This window comes from Salvelinus namaycush, chromosome 21 (genome assembly GCF_016432855.1).
Source record: "Salvelinus namaycush isolate Seneca chromosome 21, SaNama_1.0, whole genome shotgun sequence".
In the NCBI taxonomy this organism is placed as follows: Eukaryota; Metazoa; Chordata; class Actinopteri; order Salmoniformes; family Salmonidae; genus Salvelinus; species Salvelinus namaycush.
Window position 1 is genome coordinate 25,467,583 of NC_052327.1, and position 17,588 is coordinate 25,485,170.

At 43.2% G+C, this 17,588-nt stretch overlaps 1 protein-coding gene across 3 annotated transcripts; it reads right to left on the reverse strand.

The window, feature by feature from the left end:
• Positions 1–781: 781 nt before the first annotated feature.
• Positions 782–12,052, reverse strand: LOC120066242 (UPF0183 protein C16orf70 homolog). Of its 3 annotated transcripts, none has more exons than XM_039017474.1 (16): positions 11,032–12,052; positions 10,790–10,872; positions 10,589–10,672; positions 10,455–10,498; positions 9,584–9,663; positions 9,398–9,492; positions 8,774–8,838; positions 6,593–6,705; positions 5,815–5,948; positions 5,609–5,692; positions 5,400–5,482; positions 5,148–5,191; positions 5,020–5,069; positions 4,825–4,883; positions 4,634–4,706; positions 782–4,514 (listed from the first exon to the last, which is right to left on the reverse strand). In XM_039017474.1, the coding sequence occupies exons 1-16, from the start codon at positions 11,093–11,095 to the stop codon at positions 4,425–4,427; spliced, it is 1,245 nt and encodes a 414-aa protein (XP_038873402.1). In that variant the 5' UTR covers positions 11,096–12,052; the 3' UTR covers positions 782–4,424. The 3 variants fall into 3 exon arrangements, with proteins under 3 accessions (XP_038873402.1, XP_038873403.1, XP_038873401.1); XM_039017475.1 differs by having other exon boundaries at positions 5,660–5,692; positions 8,774–8,871; XM_039017473.1 differs by having other exon boundaries at positions 8,774–8,871.
• Between the last annotated feature and the right edge of the window lie 5,536 nt (positions 12,053–17,588).

A 17,588-nucleotide genomic window follows, 5' to 3' on the forward strand; every position in this document is an offset into this window, starting at 1 on the left:
AGAAATGAACATTCAATTATGTGGCAACAGCTCTGGTGGACATTCCTGCAGTCAGCATGCCAATTGCGCGCTCCCTCAACTTGAGACATCTGTGGCATTGTGTTGTGTGGCAAAACTGTACACTGGCCTTTTATTGGCACCAGCACAAGGTGTACCTGTGTAATGATCATGCTTTTTAATCAGCTTCTTGATGTGCCACACCTGTCAGGTGGGTGGATTATCTTGGCAAGGGAGAAATGCTCACTAACAGGGATATAAACAAATTTGTGCACAACATTTTAGAGAAATAAGCTTTTTCTGCATATGGAACATTTCTAGGATCTTATATTTCAGCTCATGAAACATGGGACCAACACTTTACATGTTGCGTTTATATTTTTGTTCAGTGTAGTTCCAGAAATCATTCTTAGAAACGTTCCAACAGAGGTACAGTTTACATATTCATGAATGCTATGTGCACAGCACCTACTTTAGTTCACAATTAGCTACACTGAAGATGACAATCACCAAGCAACAAACCAAAGCCCAGAGTAAACCCTGAAAAGTTGAGGGTGGTGTGCTTTCACTTACAATACTTCTGATAATCAGAATCCTTACATGCTGTTTCTTTTTAAACGTGTTATGTTCAGCTATACCTCCAACTGTAGTCCAAATGCTGTAAGTAGACGACATGCTGTTGATATACAAAATGTAAAGCAATCAGTTAACACTGAAATTGTCCCTGGTGGAAAACATGTGCATGTACTGCTTTTTTTGTTCTTTAAAAAGAAGAAAATACAGCTCAAGACCTTGTCATATTTATTTATCAATATTTTCATATCCTTTTTGTACACACAGTAACAGGATTTTTTTAAATGAACAAAATTCAGAATGAGCAGTTTTATAAAATTCAAAATGTTGAGTTTCAGACAGTAGATTTTATGATGAGCTCATCTTAATCACAGCATTCTCGCATCATTCAGGAGCATTGTGTAAGCTTTAAGCAGACCGTTCTGATTCACCGTAGCAACGGTTATTGCTTTTTATGACATGCTTGATAATGTTGATCTACATGTTCTTTATTGTACAGAAGTAAAGCTATCCAATATCTGACACCAGATTCCAACTAATTTGATTCACATGTTGAATTAAGGATAACTCCCATTTCCAGAACTGGGTTAAATTGACTGAATCCACCAAAAATAACTACTTTGGGGAATGGGGATAAAACATACAATATAAAGGGAGACAATACATAGCATTAATAGAGTATTAAACTCAACTGAAGTTGTTCATTTAAAATTACAGTCATTAATTAAATCCAATGCAAAAATAGGATCAGTTGAGAGGAAATAAAACAGCCAAAGCCAACAGCTGAAAAGGAAGCATTCACTTTCTCCTGGCATTTAAAACAAGATCTATGTCCACCCGAGATTGGGCAAACACAGCCCAGCTCATGCTCAGCAGTAACATTCCAGTAACGTTACCACAACATTGGTTGTGTTGCATTCGTTTGCTCGCTACTATAAATGCAAACTCATCTACAGTGAGTTATAACAGATGCAACAAATGTACCAGGCCGGGAGTGCATTGCATTGTATTTGAACTCCAACAACCAGTGTGTGTAGCTCAGGTCATGAAGGGTTGGCCGGTGGTGATGGTTAGACTGATGTTAAAACCATAGTCTTGCTATGAGATGTTCAGTGATATACATGTTTCTGTGTCCAGCAACTAGAACAAACCAAAACAATGTATTGTGCAAATCTTCCAATCAGAATGCCAGGGGTTGTTGAGAGATGAGGATTAGCCCTTCATGACTGAGCTCAGGACCTGCACTGTACATCAAGTCTTTATTCTACAATTTGTCATGTTTTTTGGAGCAAGAGGGAAATGATGGCCTATGGGTGACAGTCAGTCGATCATGTTAGCTTGTCATGCTCAGTCATACTCAATGCTGTTCAATAGTTTCATTTACAGAGAGAAGTCAAGACAGGCTTGGTAGGAAATGAGGCACAACGTTAACAAAGGATTGTAGCTTTTTTTTTGTATACATCTTGAACAAAGCAAGGGATACAATTTTAACAACATCAACAGCAGTACAGGCTTTTTTCATCGCAACTCATGAAACAAGTCAATGTAAGAGAATAAACCATGCCCATGTAATACGCCTGCATCACACGCTGCAAAGCTGAGGGCTGGTTGAGTGGGGCTGGCACCAGTACATGATCAACCCACTATAACAGGGCGACTGACCACACACACATCCGGGGGTTCTAAACAGTGTACAGGGCTACCTTCCCTATCCATCTTTGTCTCTGATTTATCCTATCTTCAGCATCGATCTCTAGTACTAATAGTGGTTAAAGCTGAGCTATAGAGATGAATGAACCATTCAGGCCCAGGGTTTAGGAGCCAGACCGTGTTCTCTCCACTAGGGGGGGAGAGACATCAAACAGAATTCCTATGTAATACAAGTGTCGTGTCTGGCGTGTGCTCTGACCTTAAAACAATTCAGGCCCGCATCGTACCATTATCTTAACATGACAAGCCAAAAGAAAAGGGCACACTATTTACAAATCTGTACAAACACCAAACACCAGAAGAGACTGCTGCACATAGTCCCAAATCTACCTGCTACACATATAGAAGACATCTTGGTTAGAGTAAAAACTGAATAATAAAAGATCTGCATTAAAAAGCACAAAGCAATTATAAAGAATATATATTCAAGAAGTACTAAGATGAGATCAAGATTATGGTTCTGGGGCCTGCAATAAAAATTTATATTGTTTTAGGAGGGAATGTCTGCTCTTCTGGGCAAGAGGTCAAGTTGACAACAAACTAAAATGACAATAACTTAAAACATGCTAAAACATCTTTGGCTAAAATGTTGTCAAATTAACAAAAAAAATTATAATGAATGACAGCAATGATGAAGTATATCTAAGGGGTTTAGCTGGATTCATTTAGATATATATTGTGAATAGAAAAAGAGATAAGGGAAATGGATGGCGAAAGGGAGCAATGATGAGAGCGCATGGGGAGGAAGGTTGTAAAGGACAGTGGTAGCAGTGGACGTCGGAGGAGATGGTGTACATCTGGAAGGAAGTAGCAGTGGACGTCGGAGGAGATGGTGTACATCTGGAAGGAAGTAGCAGTAGACGTCGGAGGAGATGGTGTACATCTGGAAGGAAGTAGCAGTGGACGTCGGAGGAGATGGTGTACATCTGGAAGGAAGTAGCAGTGGACGTCGGAGGAGATGGTGTACATCTGGAAGGAAGTAGCAGTAGACGTCGGAGGAGATGGTGTACATCTGGAAGGAAGTAGCAGTGGACGTCGGAGGAGATGGTGTACATCTGGAAGGAAGTAGCAGTGGACGTCGGAGGAGATGGTGTACATCTGGAAGGAAGGAAGCATGGCTTTTCTGTCCAAAGTCAATTCAGGTGACAGAGGAGCGAGAGCCTTTCCTCAGTCATCACTAATGGAAACAAAATACACAATCCGCAGTGGATAGGAGACAAGAATCAAGTAAATATGGTGTATCTTAGTGCAAATGTCAAAACCAATGTTTTTATCGTTCCATGCAAAAACACAAAACAAACTATAAATGTATTTGGTGCTTCACTGCCTTGCAATAGGAGGTGGCTTATGCTGTGGACTTGGTCATGGCATGAGTGTATGAATGTGTGTGTGTGGGCCAGTATGTGTGTGTTTGTTCATGTACCAAGACAGTACACCTCACAGCATGCAAAGCACTAGGACACTCTTAGGTGTGGCCAGTTTGTGCTTGTAATCTTAAAAATAAAATAAAAACTATGTTCATGCAATTGTTTGTTTGTGTGTGCATGCATTGGTTTATGTTGATGTGCATGCATGGTTGTTTCTGTATGTGTATATGTCTGCGTATGACATGATGTACGTGATATGTTAGTGCTGCAGATGAGCCTGCATCCATATGCATGTTTTAAAATCGGTAACATGAACATATAGTGGAGAAAGGATTGAAATGGTTTTGGTGTCTGTGGCAGGCTTTTGGTATCTGTTTCTGATGTATATTAATCATGTATTAAAATGTCAATTAAAAAAACTACAGCATGCACGCAGGTGAGCATTTGTTTCTGCTCGCAGTCATATAAATGTACACTGTCAACACATCTAACAAGTGTTCTGATGATGAAGAGCATTGGGACAGGGTGAGTCAGAGGGAGAAGGGATGATGGCTGCCGTAAGGCTCCTAGCAGGACCCGCATGAGGCGCCCGTCACACAGGGGCAGATGGGTCCAGAGGAGCTCCTAGCGGGCCTCTCTGGTGTGAAGATGGCAGTGGCTGAGACAGAGAGTACACTGCTGATCAGCCCAGGGCTGGTGTGGAGCGGACTGGAGCGGTGGGGAGACAGTCCTCAGGCCGGGTATGGGTTGGGGCTTGGGGTGCCAGTGGGATGCTGTTCAGTGGCCGATGGCCTCGGCTCTGGCCCTGCTGCTGGGTCTGGGGGCTCCGTACAGGGTCACTGAAGCTATGTGGTTGTTCTGCATCACCTGGGACGACAAGTTGGCACAGTTCAGACACATACCTTACATAGTTTACATACATCCAGGCCTTTGTACTTCTCAATCTAATACCGTCATCACTCGACTCACACACCAAGTGTTCTTACCTCAAAGATCATTCGCTGTAGTCCAAAACAGAATGTAGAGCCGAAGGGGTTGGTGTTATTTGCCGAGGATGACCTGTGAAACACATCGTTTTTTACACCTTTTTGTTAACTGCAGGGCCAGCAGTCAGATGTCCAGTGAAAATGTTTCAACTGACAGAAGTCATGTAAATTATAACCCAGGCATCTCTTACCTGTGGAGCACGACAGGCTTCTCCATGGGGTGTCCAAGCAGCTCCTGAATCTGATCCCACTACGGGAGAAACAACCATAGTCAGTCAGAAGAACACAAACCTCGTCTGAAGTAGCTATAACATTCACCCATATTTGCTCTTTTAACTACTCTTGAGTGAGCTAGGCAAAGACTGAGCAGTGTAGGCATGTCTGACCTTGCTGTAGGTAGTGAGGGTGCAGTCCTCCCCCTGAGCGGCAGCACCTTCTGAAAGACAGACAGGGATACGTGAGGAGACAGACAGAGTTCACCAAATACAATAAAAAGGCTGATTAGAAAACTCACCTTTCTTGATGACAAGTGGAATCTTGAAATCGCATCGATGATATCTAGTGTTGAGAGAGACAGTTACATGTTACTGAGAGTAGTGAACAGCACTCCTGTGACTAAATTACTTCACCACTAAGGAGTTTAATAGCCTCTTTTGGCTCTACTGGAAATCATTTATTCAAATGGATCATATGTCTGAAAATGGTATACTTGAGCCAAGGACCAATGAGGTGCCAGCTGTCTTAACTGAAGCAGAGAGAGGCTTACATGTTGAAATTGTAATGGCCGGGGAAGTTAGTATGAAGGACAAACTTCTTCACCAGGTGTGTGCTAGAATCAAAGAGTAAGTCCTGGAAAACAAAAAGGGACCAATCAAACAGTGGTAAGAAACAAGCAACATCCTACATTGAGCTTTAATGTCAACATAATTAAGGAAAGCCCTCTCTAACCAGCCCCCATGGAACACCAATACCCACCACCCCCAGGGTGAAGTAGTTGAAGAAGTAGTCATTGCATTTGGACGGGACCTGCTTGTGAGGTGACGGAGAGTGGATCTTCATCTGAAACAGGAAACCCAAACATGAAGAGAGCTTGTTTATCAACATAGAGAGGACCATATCAACTGCTGAAAGGAGCAGGTCAAGGGAAAGGAAGAGACAGGAAGCAGAGTAGAGGGCCAAACCTTGTCTTCGGACTTGTAGAATACTTTGTGTGGCGAGCCCAGAGCGCTCAGCACATCCTGACAGGAGTCTCCAAAGTAAATGTTCCTCTCCACGGCACGCACCTTGGCATCAGCCATCACCCCGGGCCCACATCCTGAGGATAGGAAGAAGACCATTCATTATGCAAGCTTAATATGACCTGGTGTTGCAAAACTGTTGGAGCACATCTTCCTCTCAGATGTTTCATTAGGACTGTATATCATACATCAAACCACAGAGACAAACAAAACAGCTGGTCTAAGGAGACACGTCTAAACACAGAGATTGATGAGGGCATATTTTGATAGACCTCCTCCCCATCTAATAAAGGGTATAGTAGGTCATTTGTTTTGCTCAGCCTCCCCAGGGAGGGGCATGTCAGAGGTGATATATGGTGACGAGATTAACGGGCTAATGTGTGGACTGAAGAGAGCATGGAACGTGATAGACCTGAGGGACTGGCAGGAAAGCATTATATTGTAGCTCCAGAACATGAGGCTCTATTACAGCCATTATAACAGTACTGGAGGAATTCATTAATTAAAGGGAGGAAGGGAAGAGTAGCCTGATCCAATTAGAATTGAGGACTGATTGCGCTACAGGAGGAAAATACCTACTTCCTCCAGTCCCTTCAGTGGCATGTACTCAGGAAGCCTCAAAAGGAATACCAACCTGAACAGATTTAGCTTGAATTCCACAGTTCTGATGGTGTTGTACTCAAGGGACACGAGTGGGTTCAAATGTCCCCTTGCTAAGTACCTGCAGTGAGGAGGCGAAGTCTCAGACCAAGTGGCCCCACCCCATCCCTCAGCACATCCACACACTCTGCATAAACGTTGCCAAGGAAACAGGCAAGGGGCATCACTGGGGCCCTGAGGAACGACAGAGTGAGTCATAGTCAGGTCATTACAAATTCATGTTTTTCTCTCAATACTTAATAATAAGTATTTAGATAACTCAAATGCATCAGATTTAAACCTAATCATATTCAAAGGAGATGGTGGTGTTAGTTGAATAATTTACATCTGAGTAAACAAGCTAACCAAACACACAGTATCTTCTAGAGGTCGACCGATTAATCGGAATGGCCGATTAATTAGGGCCGATTTCAAGTTTATAACAATCGGAAATCGGTAATTTTGGACGCCGATTTTGCCGTTTTTAAAATATATTTTTTTACACCTTTATTTAACTAGGCAAGTCAGTTAAGAACACATTCTTATTTTCAATGACGGCCTAGGAACGGTGGGTTAACTGCCTTGTTCAGGGGCAGAACGACAGATTTTTACCTTGTCAGCTCAGGGATTCAATCTTGCAACCTTACGGTTAACTAGTCCAACGCTCTAACCACCTGCCTCACGAGGAGCCCGCCTGTTACGCGAATGCAGTAAGAAGCCAAGGTAAGTTGCTAGCTAGCATTAAACGTATCTCATAAAAAACAATTAATCAATCAATCATCACTAGTTATAACTACACATGGTTGATGGTATATCTAGTTTATCTAGCGTGTCCTGCGTTGCATATAATCAATGCAGTGCGCATTCGCGAAAAAGGACTGTCGTTGCTCCAACGTGTACCTAACCATAAACATCAATGCCTTTCTTAAAATCAATACACAGAAGTATATATTTTTAAACCTGCATATTTAGCTAAAAGAAATCCAGGTTAGCAGGCAATATTAACCAGGTGAAATTGTGTCACTTCTCTTGCGTTCATTGCACGCAGAGTCAGGGTATATGCAACAGTTTGGGCCGCCTGGCTCATTGCGAACTAATTTGCCAGAATTTTACGTAATTATGACATAACATTGAAGGTTGTGCAATGTAACAGGAATATTTAGACTGATGGATGCCACCCGTTAGTTAGATAAAATACGGAACGGTTCCGTATTTCACTGAAAGAATAAATGTTATGTTTTCGAGATGATAGTTTCCGGATTCGACCATATTAATGACCTACGGCTCGTATTTCTGTGTGTTATTATGTTATAATTAAGTCTATGATTTGATAGAGCAGTCTGACTGAGCGATGGTGGGCACCAGCAGGCTCGTAAGCATTCATTCAAACAGCACTTTCGTGCGTTTTGCCAGCAGCTCTTCGCTGTGCTTCAAGCCTATCAACTCCCAAGAATAGGCTGGTGTAACTGATGTGAAATGGCTAGCTAGTTAGCGTGGTGCGCGCTAATAGCGTTTCAAACGTCACTCGCTCTGAGACTTGGAGTAGTTGTTCCCCTTGCTCTGCATGGGTAACGCTGCTTTGAGGGTGGCTGTTGTCGATGTGTTCCTGGTTCGAGCCCAGGTAGGGGCGAGGAGAGGGACGGAAGCTATACTGTTACACTGGCAATACTAAAGTGAATATAAGAACATCCAATAGTCAAAGGTATATGAAATACAAATCGTATAGAGAGAAATAGTCCTATAATTCCTATAATAACTACAACCTAAAACTTCTTACCTGGGAATATTGAAGACTCATGTTAAAAGGAATCACCAGCTTTCATATGTTCTCATGTTCTGAGCAAGGAACTTAAACGTTAGCTTTCTTACATGGCACATATTGCACTTTTACTTTATTCTCCAACACTTTGTTTTTGCATTATTTAAACCAAATTGAACATGTTTCATTATTTATTTGAGGCTAAATTGATTTTATTGATGTATTATATTAATTTAAAATAAGTGTTCATTCAGTATTGTTGTAATTGTCATTATTACAAATATATATATATATATATTTTTTTTAAATCAGCCGATTAATCGGTATCGGCTTTTTTTGGTCCTCCAATAATCGGTATCGGTATCGGCGTTGAAAAATCATAATCGGTCAACCTCTAGTATCTTCCCCTTAACCCTATCCTCCACCTGCTTCCTCCATCTCCCCATAAACTTGCCATGCTCAAACATTATTCCAGGTGTCCTTGTGAATACATTGTGTTCTTACTTGGTGTCCTGTAGGTTGTTCCCAGCCGAGATGTACATCCGTTTCACTGTGGCCCCGTGTGGAATCTGCAGGGAGGCCAAGCCATGGGCAAAGTTAGGCTGTCAAAGCAAAACAACTGGGAGTAGACTGGCGTGTGCATTTCAACAGCTCATATTCAATACATGGATATACAAGTACTCACATCAACAGCTTTATAACAACGTATTTTCATAATAAAGACATAGTGAGTCATTTTTGGGGCCAATTTGTTTTGTATTCCAGCATTACCAAATGCTTCAAAACCAAATACTCATGCTGTATTGGTAATGAAGTATGTACATTTGTTTGTTCATTGCCAAGGGGTCGAAAAGAGGCACAGGGGTTCTCATTACCGCTAACAGAAATAATTTTCTAAGACAAAAAGACGAGTTCTTTATCTGGTAAACAAGGTCTATTAGGGGTTGTCGGCCAGGTAAAGTAAAGCACATAAAATCAGTGAAGAAAACCAGTAAGGTTTGAACAAGAAGAACAAGTTATGGAAGACAGTTGCTGTGTAGCAGCTATGTCAAACAGGGTTAACCATAAAGCCAGTCAGAAAAACAGCACACTAGAGATAAATATAGCAGGGTAAGGTAATAGTCTCACCTCATACTTGGGAGCTTCATTCCATGAGTCAAGCTGGAAGGAGAAGGAGAGTCCTCGAAAGTTCAGGTGGAACAGTTGCTCTGCAGCATTGTATACTGGGGAGTGAGGAAAACATGGTCAAACACAACAAGCCTTGCAGCATTCCACAGTACTATCAATAAGACAAAAAGTTGTATCTTCCCATACCTCCAGGGTGTGTGGCGCCAAAGGACTGATCAATCTGCTCTATGGTGGGTGCTATAGCCTGAGTGTTGAAATGTACTCCACTGCAAGACAATGACAATTTAGGCCTAGATACTATTACAGTATATGTAGTAGCACAAAATCTCACATCCAACATAAGCTGAACAATTTGCAAAACAAGGTATTCTCATGGACTACAACAAACTATTCCAGTCTGACAAACTGTCAGATACACTATATGACCAAAAGTATGTGGAAACCTGCTCGTCGAACATCTCATTCCAAAATCATGGGCATTAATATGGAATTGGTCCCCCCTTTGCTGCTATAACAGCGTCCCCTCTTCTGGGAAGGCTTTCCACTAGATGTTGGAACATTGCTGCGGGGACTTGCTTTCATTCAGCTACACGAGCATTAGTGAGGTCAGGTGATTAGGCTTGCCTCGCAGTCGGTATTCAAACTCATCCCAAAGGTGTTTGATGGGGTTGAGGTCAGGGCTCTGTGCAGGCCAGTCAAGTTCTTCCACACCGATCTTGACAAACCATTTCTAACAACACTTACAGTTGACCGGGGCAGCTCTAGCAGGGCAGAAATTTGACAAACTGATTGTTGGAAAGGTGGCATCTTATGACGGTGCCAGATTGAAAGTCACTGAGCTCTTCAGTAAGGCCATTCTACGGCCGATGTTTGTATATAGAGATTGCATGGCTGTGTGCTCGATTTTATACACCTGTCAGCAACGGGTATGGCTGAAATAGCCAAATCCACTCATTTGAAGGGGTGTCCACATACTTTTGTATATATAGTGAATACATTTGCTATGACACAACTCCAGTCACACTGGTATTAGCACAAGTAACTAGAGATCACTCACCAGTATTTCAATTTAACTTTGCTCAAGTCGTATACTTCAATCACCTAAACATGAGTAATGAGAGACTTGATAAGTCAACATAGACAGCCTTATTGTCTGTAGCGCCATGATCAACCAGAGCATGTCTCCCTCACCTTCAGTCTCTGGTTACAGGCATCAAACAGCAGTTTAATTCCATCCTGAGTCAAGTTGAGTATGAGGTCATGACTAAGTGGTGTCTAGAAGCACAGAAACATAACATATAATTTCAATGGACAGTCAATCAAAAAACGGTCAAATTAATCTGACAGCCCACACCCTATATCACACACAATAGTAGTTAACTAATCACTTACTTGTTCACTGTAAAGAACCTGGACATTCTTGATGATGCGGCAGTGTTTCTGTAAAATGGAAATGGCCTGGGCCAATGGCATCCCTGTGACAAGAACATGGACAATATATTAAAGATTGCTTTAGTTCTCATTTACAAATGACAAACAAACATTAAAAAGAACTGACTGGGAAAACATGCATATTAGTTGAGGTGTGTGGTAGGTTGAAGAAATACCCAATAGTCTCTTCGGGAGTCACTTACCTAACGCGAATTCCCATTGTTCATTTCCTAAAGATCTTTCAGGAACAACTTCCAGATCCAGCATTGGCAAGTAGGGAGAAGGATTTTCAACAAGGTTCTCTGCCTGTGCCTGAACTGGACCTTTCTTTAATACTAGACTGCCTAATCCTCTTCTTAAACACTCCTATTGTTTCTATACAACATGAAGTTAACACAATAAATACTTCATTCATAAACAATACGGCTTTGCATAAAACACCATGAAATATATTGACAGCGGGACAAATGGTACGTTCTCAGAGACCAAGACACGACATATTTAGCGACGAGCGATTACTGTTAGCATACTTTGAAGTGATCCTTGCTGACAAGTAGCTAGCATACAAGAATTGCGCAACCAACTTGCTAAGTTACACACAAAGCCAACTGAGATTTAGGTTGGTGGCTGACATGTACGTTAGCTAGTTCTACCAACAGGTCGCAGATGAGCTAACTGACGCGCAAATGACGACCACACAACAACTAGACTGAAGTCTTTCCACACTCGTCACTATCTAAACATCTCAGCTGTCTCGCTTATGATCAGACTATACAGGACAACTCAGCAGCTTGACAACAATTGTCGGTAACTTGTAGTTATGCTAGCTAGCTATCGTTAACATTAGTTAGTTCCCCTGTAACGTTATTGTAATCGATATTCACGTACAATTATAAACAAATATAAAGCGATCTTCAAAAATACGAAACCAAACACTGCAGCTTTGTCTGGCACAACATAAACAAAGAACGTCTCAAAGCGTTGACTAACGTCAGCTACGTTGCTATTTTCTTCATTATCGAGGACTCAATAGCAATACAGGCAGCTATGAATTGAAATTACAACCGTGTCACTTAGCTAATATTCAAAACCTCACTATTAGTTCAAAGTCCACCGAATTACTTTAATCTTTTGATGTGTCTTTATAATGAATTGAAGAGAAGGAATAAAAACTCTCCACAAACAACAGCAACTTCCATCAAAACACCTCCAGTATCAGCTGATTATTCAACTTCCTGTGCGTCGCGAAGAAACACCCACTTCCTGGTCAGCTGACCAAGTGGGAGGTTCTGCCGAATTTTGTTCAACATACACTACATGACCAAAAGTATGTGGACACCTGCTCGTCGAGCATCTCATTCCAAAGTCATCGGTATTAAGGAGTTGGTCGCACCTTTGCTGCTATAACAGCCTCCACTCTTCTGGGAAGGCTTTCCACTAGAAGCTGGAACATTTCTCCTGGGACTTTTTAAATTTTTGTATTTAACTAGGCAAGTCAGTTAAGGACAAGTTCTTATTTACAATGACGGTCTACCCCGGACGACGCTGGGCCAGTTGTGCGCTGCCCTATGGGACTCCCAATCACGGCCGGATGTGATGCAGCCTGGATACAAACCTGGTACTGCAGTAACTCCTCTTGTACTGAGATGCAGTGTCTTTGACCACTGCGCCACTCGGGAGCCCAAATGCTTCCATTCAGCCACAAGAGCATTAGTGAGGTCGGGCACTGACGTAGGGTGATTACGTCTGGCTCGCAGTCGGCGTTCCAATTCATCCCAAAGGTGTTCGATGGGGCTGAGGTCAGGGCCCTGTACAGGTCAATCAAGTTCTTTCACACCGATCTTGACAAACCATTCATGTATGGACCTCGCTTTGTGCACTGGGGCATTGACTTGCACGGGGACCATCCCCAAACTGTTGCCACAAAATTGGATGCACAGAATCGTCTAGAATGTCATTGTATGCTGTAGCGTTAAGATTTCCCTTCACTGGAACTAAGCTGTCTGAACCATGAAAAACAGCCCCAGACCATTATTCCTCCACTACCAAACTTTACAGTTGGCACTATGCATTGGGGCAGGTAGCATTCTCCTGGCATCCGCCAAACTCAGATTCATCCGTCGGCCTGCCAGATGGTGAAGCGTGATTTATCACTCCAGAGATGGCGTTTCCACTGCTCCAGAGTCCAATGGCGGCAAGCTTTACACCACTCCAGACGATGCTTGGCATCGCGTATGGTGATCTTAGGCTTGTGTGCAGCTGCTCGGCCATGGAAACCCATTTCATGAAGCACCCGAAAAACAGTTATTGTGCTGAAGTTGCTTCCAGAGGCAGTTTGGAACTCGGTAGTGAGTGTTGCAACCGAGGACAGATGTTTTTTTATGCCCCATGCTCTTCAGCACTCTGCGGTCCCATTCTGTGACCTTATGTGGCCCACCACTTTGCGGCTGAGCCGTTGTTGATCCAATTCACAATAACAACACTTACAGTTGACCGGGTCAGCTCTAGTAGGGCAGAAATTTGACGAACGGACTTGTTTTCCAGCATTCTATGACGGTGCCACATTGAAAGTCACTGAGCTTGTCAGTAATGGCCATTCTACTGCAAATGTTTTGTATATGGAGATTGCATGGTTGTGTGCTAGATGTTATATATCTGTCAGCAACAGGTATGCTGAAAAAGCAAAATCCACTAATTTGAAGGGGTGTCCACATACTTTTGTAAATATAGAGTATATATACACTGCTCAAAAAAATAAAGGGAACACTTAAACAACACAATGTAACTCCAAGTCAATCACACTTCTGTGAAATCAAACTGTCCACTTAGGAAGCAACACTGATTGACAATAAATTTCACATGCTGTTGTGCAAATGGAATAGACAAAAGGTGGAAATTATAGGCAATTAGCAAGACACCCCCAAAAAAGGAGTGATTCTGCAGGTGGTGACCACAGACAACTTCTCAGTTCCTATGCTTCCTGGCTGATGTTTTGGTCACTTTTGAATGCTGGCGGTGCTCTCACTCTAGTGGTAGCATGAGACGGAGTCTACAACCCACACAAGTGGCTCAGGTAGTGCAGTTCATCCAGGATGCCACATCAATGCGAGCTGTGGCAAAAAGGTTTGCTGTGTCTGTCAGCGTAGTGTCCAGAGCATTGAGGCGCTACCAGGAGACAGGCCAGTACATCAGGAGACGTGGAGGAGGCCGTAGGAGGGCAACAACCCAGCAGCAGGACCGCTACCTCCGCCTTTGTGCAAGGAGGTGCACTGCCAGAGCCCTGCAAAATGACCTCCAGCAGGCCACAAATGTGTGCGGCAAGCTTTACACCACTCCAGACGATGCTTGGCATCGCGTATGGTGATCTTAGGCTTGTGTGCAGCTGCTCGGCCATGGAAACCCATTTCATGAAGCACCCGAAAAACAGTTATTGTGCTGAAGTTGCTTCCAGAGGCAGTTTGGAACTCGGTAGTGAGTGTTGCAACCGAGGACAGATGTTTTTTTATGCCCCATGCTCTTCAGCACTCTGCGGTCCCATTCTGTGACCTTATGTGGCCCACCACTTTGCGGCTGAGCCGTTGTTGATCCAATTCACAATAACAACACTTACAGTTGACCGGGTCAGCTCTAGTAGGGCAGAAATTTGACGAACGGACTTGTTTTCCAGCATTCTATGACGGTGCCACATTGAAAGTCACTGAGCTTGTCAGTAATGGCCATTCTACTGCAAATGTTTTGTATATGGAGATTGCATGGTTGTGTGCTAGATGTTATATATCTGTCAGCAACAGGTATGCTGAAAAAGCAAAATCCACTAATTTGAAGGGGTGTCCACATACTTTTGTAAATATAGAGTATATATACACTGCTCAAAAAAATAAAGGGAACACTTAAACAACACAATGTAACTCCAAGTCAATCACACTTCTGTGAAATCAAACTGTCCACTTAGGAAGCAACACTGATTGACAATAAATTTCACATGCTGTTGTGCAAATGGAATAGACAAAAGGTGGAAATTATAGGCAATTAGCAAGACACCCCCAAAAAAGGAGTGATTCTGCAGGTGGTGACCACAGACAACTTCTCAGTTCCTATGCTTCCTGGCTGATGTTTTGGTCACTTTTGAATGCTGGCGGTGCTCTCACTCTAGTGGTAGCATGAGACGGAGTCTACAACCCACACAAGTGGCTCAGGTAGTGCAGTTCATCCAGGATGCCACATCAATGCGAGCTGTGGCAAAAAGGTTTGCTGTGTCTGTCAGCGTAGTGTCCAGAGCATTGAGGCGCTACCAGGAGACAGGCCAGTACATCAGGAGACGTGGAGGAGGCCGTAGGAGGGCAACAACCCAGCAGCAGGACCGCTACCTCCGCCTTTGTGCAAGGAGGTGCACTGCCAGAGCCCTGCAAAATGACCTCCAGCAGGCCACAAATGTGCATGTGTCTGCTCAAACGGTCAGAAACAGACTCCATGAGGGTGGTATGAGGGCCCGACGTCCACAGGTGGGGGTTGTGCGTACAGCCCAGCACCGTGCAGGACGTTTGGCATTTGCCAGAGAACACCAAGATTGGCAAATTCGCCACTGGCGCCCTGTGCTCTTCACAGATGAAAGCAGGTTCACACTGAGCACATGAGCACATGTGACAGACGTGACAGAGTCTGGAGACGCCGTGGAGAACGTTCTGCTGCCTGCAACATCCTCCAGCATGACCGGTTTGGCGGTGGGTCAGTCATGGTGTGGGGTGGCATTTCTTTGTGGGGCCGCACAGCCCTCCATGTGCTCGCCAGAGGTAGCCTGACTGCCATTAGGTACCGAGATGAGATCCTCAGACCCCTTGTGAGACCATATGCTGACACATGCACATTTGTGGCCTGCTGGAGGTCATTTTGCAGGGCTCTGGCAGTGCACCTCCTTGCACAAAGGCGGAGGTAGCGGTCCTGCTGCTGGGTTGTTGCCCTCCTACGGCCTCCTCCACGTCTCCTGATGTACTGGCCTGTCTCCTGGTAGCGCCTCCATGCTCTGGACACTACGCTGACAGACACAGCAAACCTTTTTGCCACAGCTCGCATTGATGTGGCATCCTGGATGAACTGCACTACCTGAGCCACTTGTGTGGGTTGTAGACTCCGTCTCATGCTACCACTAGAGTGAGAGCACCGCCAGCATTCAAAAGTGACCAAAACATCAGCCAGGAAGCATAGGAACTGAGAAGTGGTCTGTGGTCACCACCTGCAGAATCACTCCTTTTTTGGGGGTGTCTTGCTAATTGCCTATAATTTCCACCTTTTGTCTATTCCATTTGCACAACAGCATGTGAAATTTATTGTCAATCAGTGTTGCTTCCTAAGTGGACAGTTTGATTTCATAGAAGTGTGATTGACTTGGAGTTACATTGTGTTGTTTAAGTGTTCCCTTTATTTTTTTGAGCAGTGTATATATATATATATATATATATATATATATATATATATATATATATATATATATATATATATATATATATATATACAGTACCAGTCAAAAGTTTGGACACACCGACTCATTCAAAGGTTTTTCTTTATTTGTACTATTTTCTACATTGTAGAATAATAGTGAAGACATCAAAACTATGAAACAGCACATATGGAATCATGTAGTAACCAAAAAAGTGTTAAACAAATCAACATATATTTTAGATTTTAGATTCTTCAAAGTATCACCCTTTGCCTTGATGACAGCTTTGCGCACTCTTGGCATTCTCTCAACCAGCTTCACCTGGAATGCTTTCCCAACAGTCTTGAAGGAGTTCTAACATATACTGAGCACTTGTTGGCTGCTTTTCCATCACTTTGCGGTCCCACTCATCCAAAACCATCTCAATTGGGTTGAGGTCGGGTGATTGTGGAGGCCAGGTCTTCTGATGCAAGCACTCCATAGATCTCCTTCTTGTTCAAATAGCCTTTACACAGCCTGGATGTGTGTTGGGTCATTGTCCTGTTGAAAAACAAATGACAAATGATAGTGTCACTAAGTGCAAACCAGATGGGATGGAGTATCGCTGCAGAATGCTGTGGTAGCCATCCTGGTTAAGTGTGCCTTGAATTATAAATAAAACACAGACAGTGTCACCAGTAAAGCACCCCCACACCATTACACCTCCTCCTCCATGCTTCATGGTGGGAACCACACATGCAGAGATCATCTGTTCACCTACTCTGCGTCTCACAAAGACACGGCGGTTGGAATCAGAAATCTCCAATTTGGACTCATCAGACCAAAGGACAGATTTCCACTGGTCTAATGTTCATTGCTCGTGTTTCTTGCCCAAGCAAGTCTCTTCTTCTTATTGGTGTCCTTTAGTAGTTGTTTCTTTGCAGCAATTCAACAATGAAGGCCTGATTCACGCAGTCTCCTCTGAACAGTTGATGTTGAGATGTGTCTGTTACTTGAACTCTGTGAAGCATTTTTTTGGGCTGCAATTTCTGAGGCTGGTAACTCTAATGAACTTATCCTGTGCAACAGAGATAACTCTGGGTCATCTTTTCCTGTGGCTGTCTACATGAGAGCCAGTTTCATCATAGCGCTTGATGGTTTTTGCGACTGCACTTGAAGAAACTTTCAAAGTTCTTGAAATGTTCCGTATTGACTGACTTTCATGTCTTAAAGTAATGATGGACTGTCGTTCCTCTTTGGTTATTTGAGCTGTTCTTGCCATAATATGGACTTGGTCTTTTACCAAATAGGACTATCTTCTGTATACCACCCCTACCTTGTCACAGC

Coding starts and splice junctions, on each gene's coding strand:
- LOC120066242 (XM_039017473.1), bottom strand. CDS start 11,095: ATGCTGGATCTGGAAGTTGTTCCTGAAAGATCTTTAGGAAATGAACAA. Junction 10,673..10,789: donor AGGTTCTTTACAGTGAACAA/GTAAGTGATTAG, acceptor CTGTGCTTCTAG/ACACCACTTAGTCATGACCT. Junction 5,483..5,608: donor ACTACTTCACCCTGGGGGTG/GTGGGTATTGGT, acceptor TTTGTTTTCCAG/GACTTACTCTTTGATTCTAG.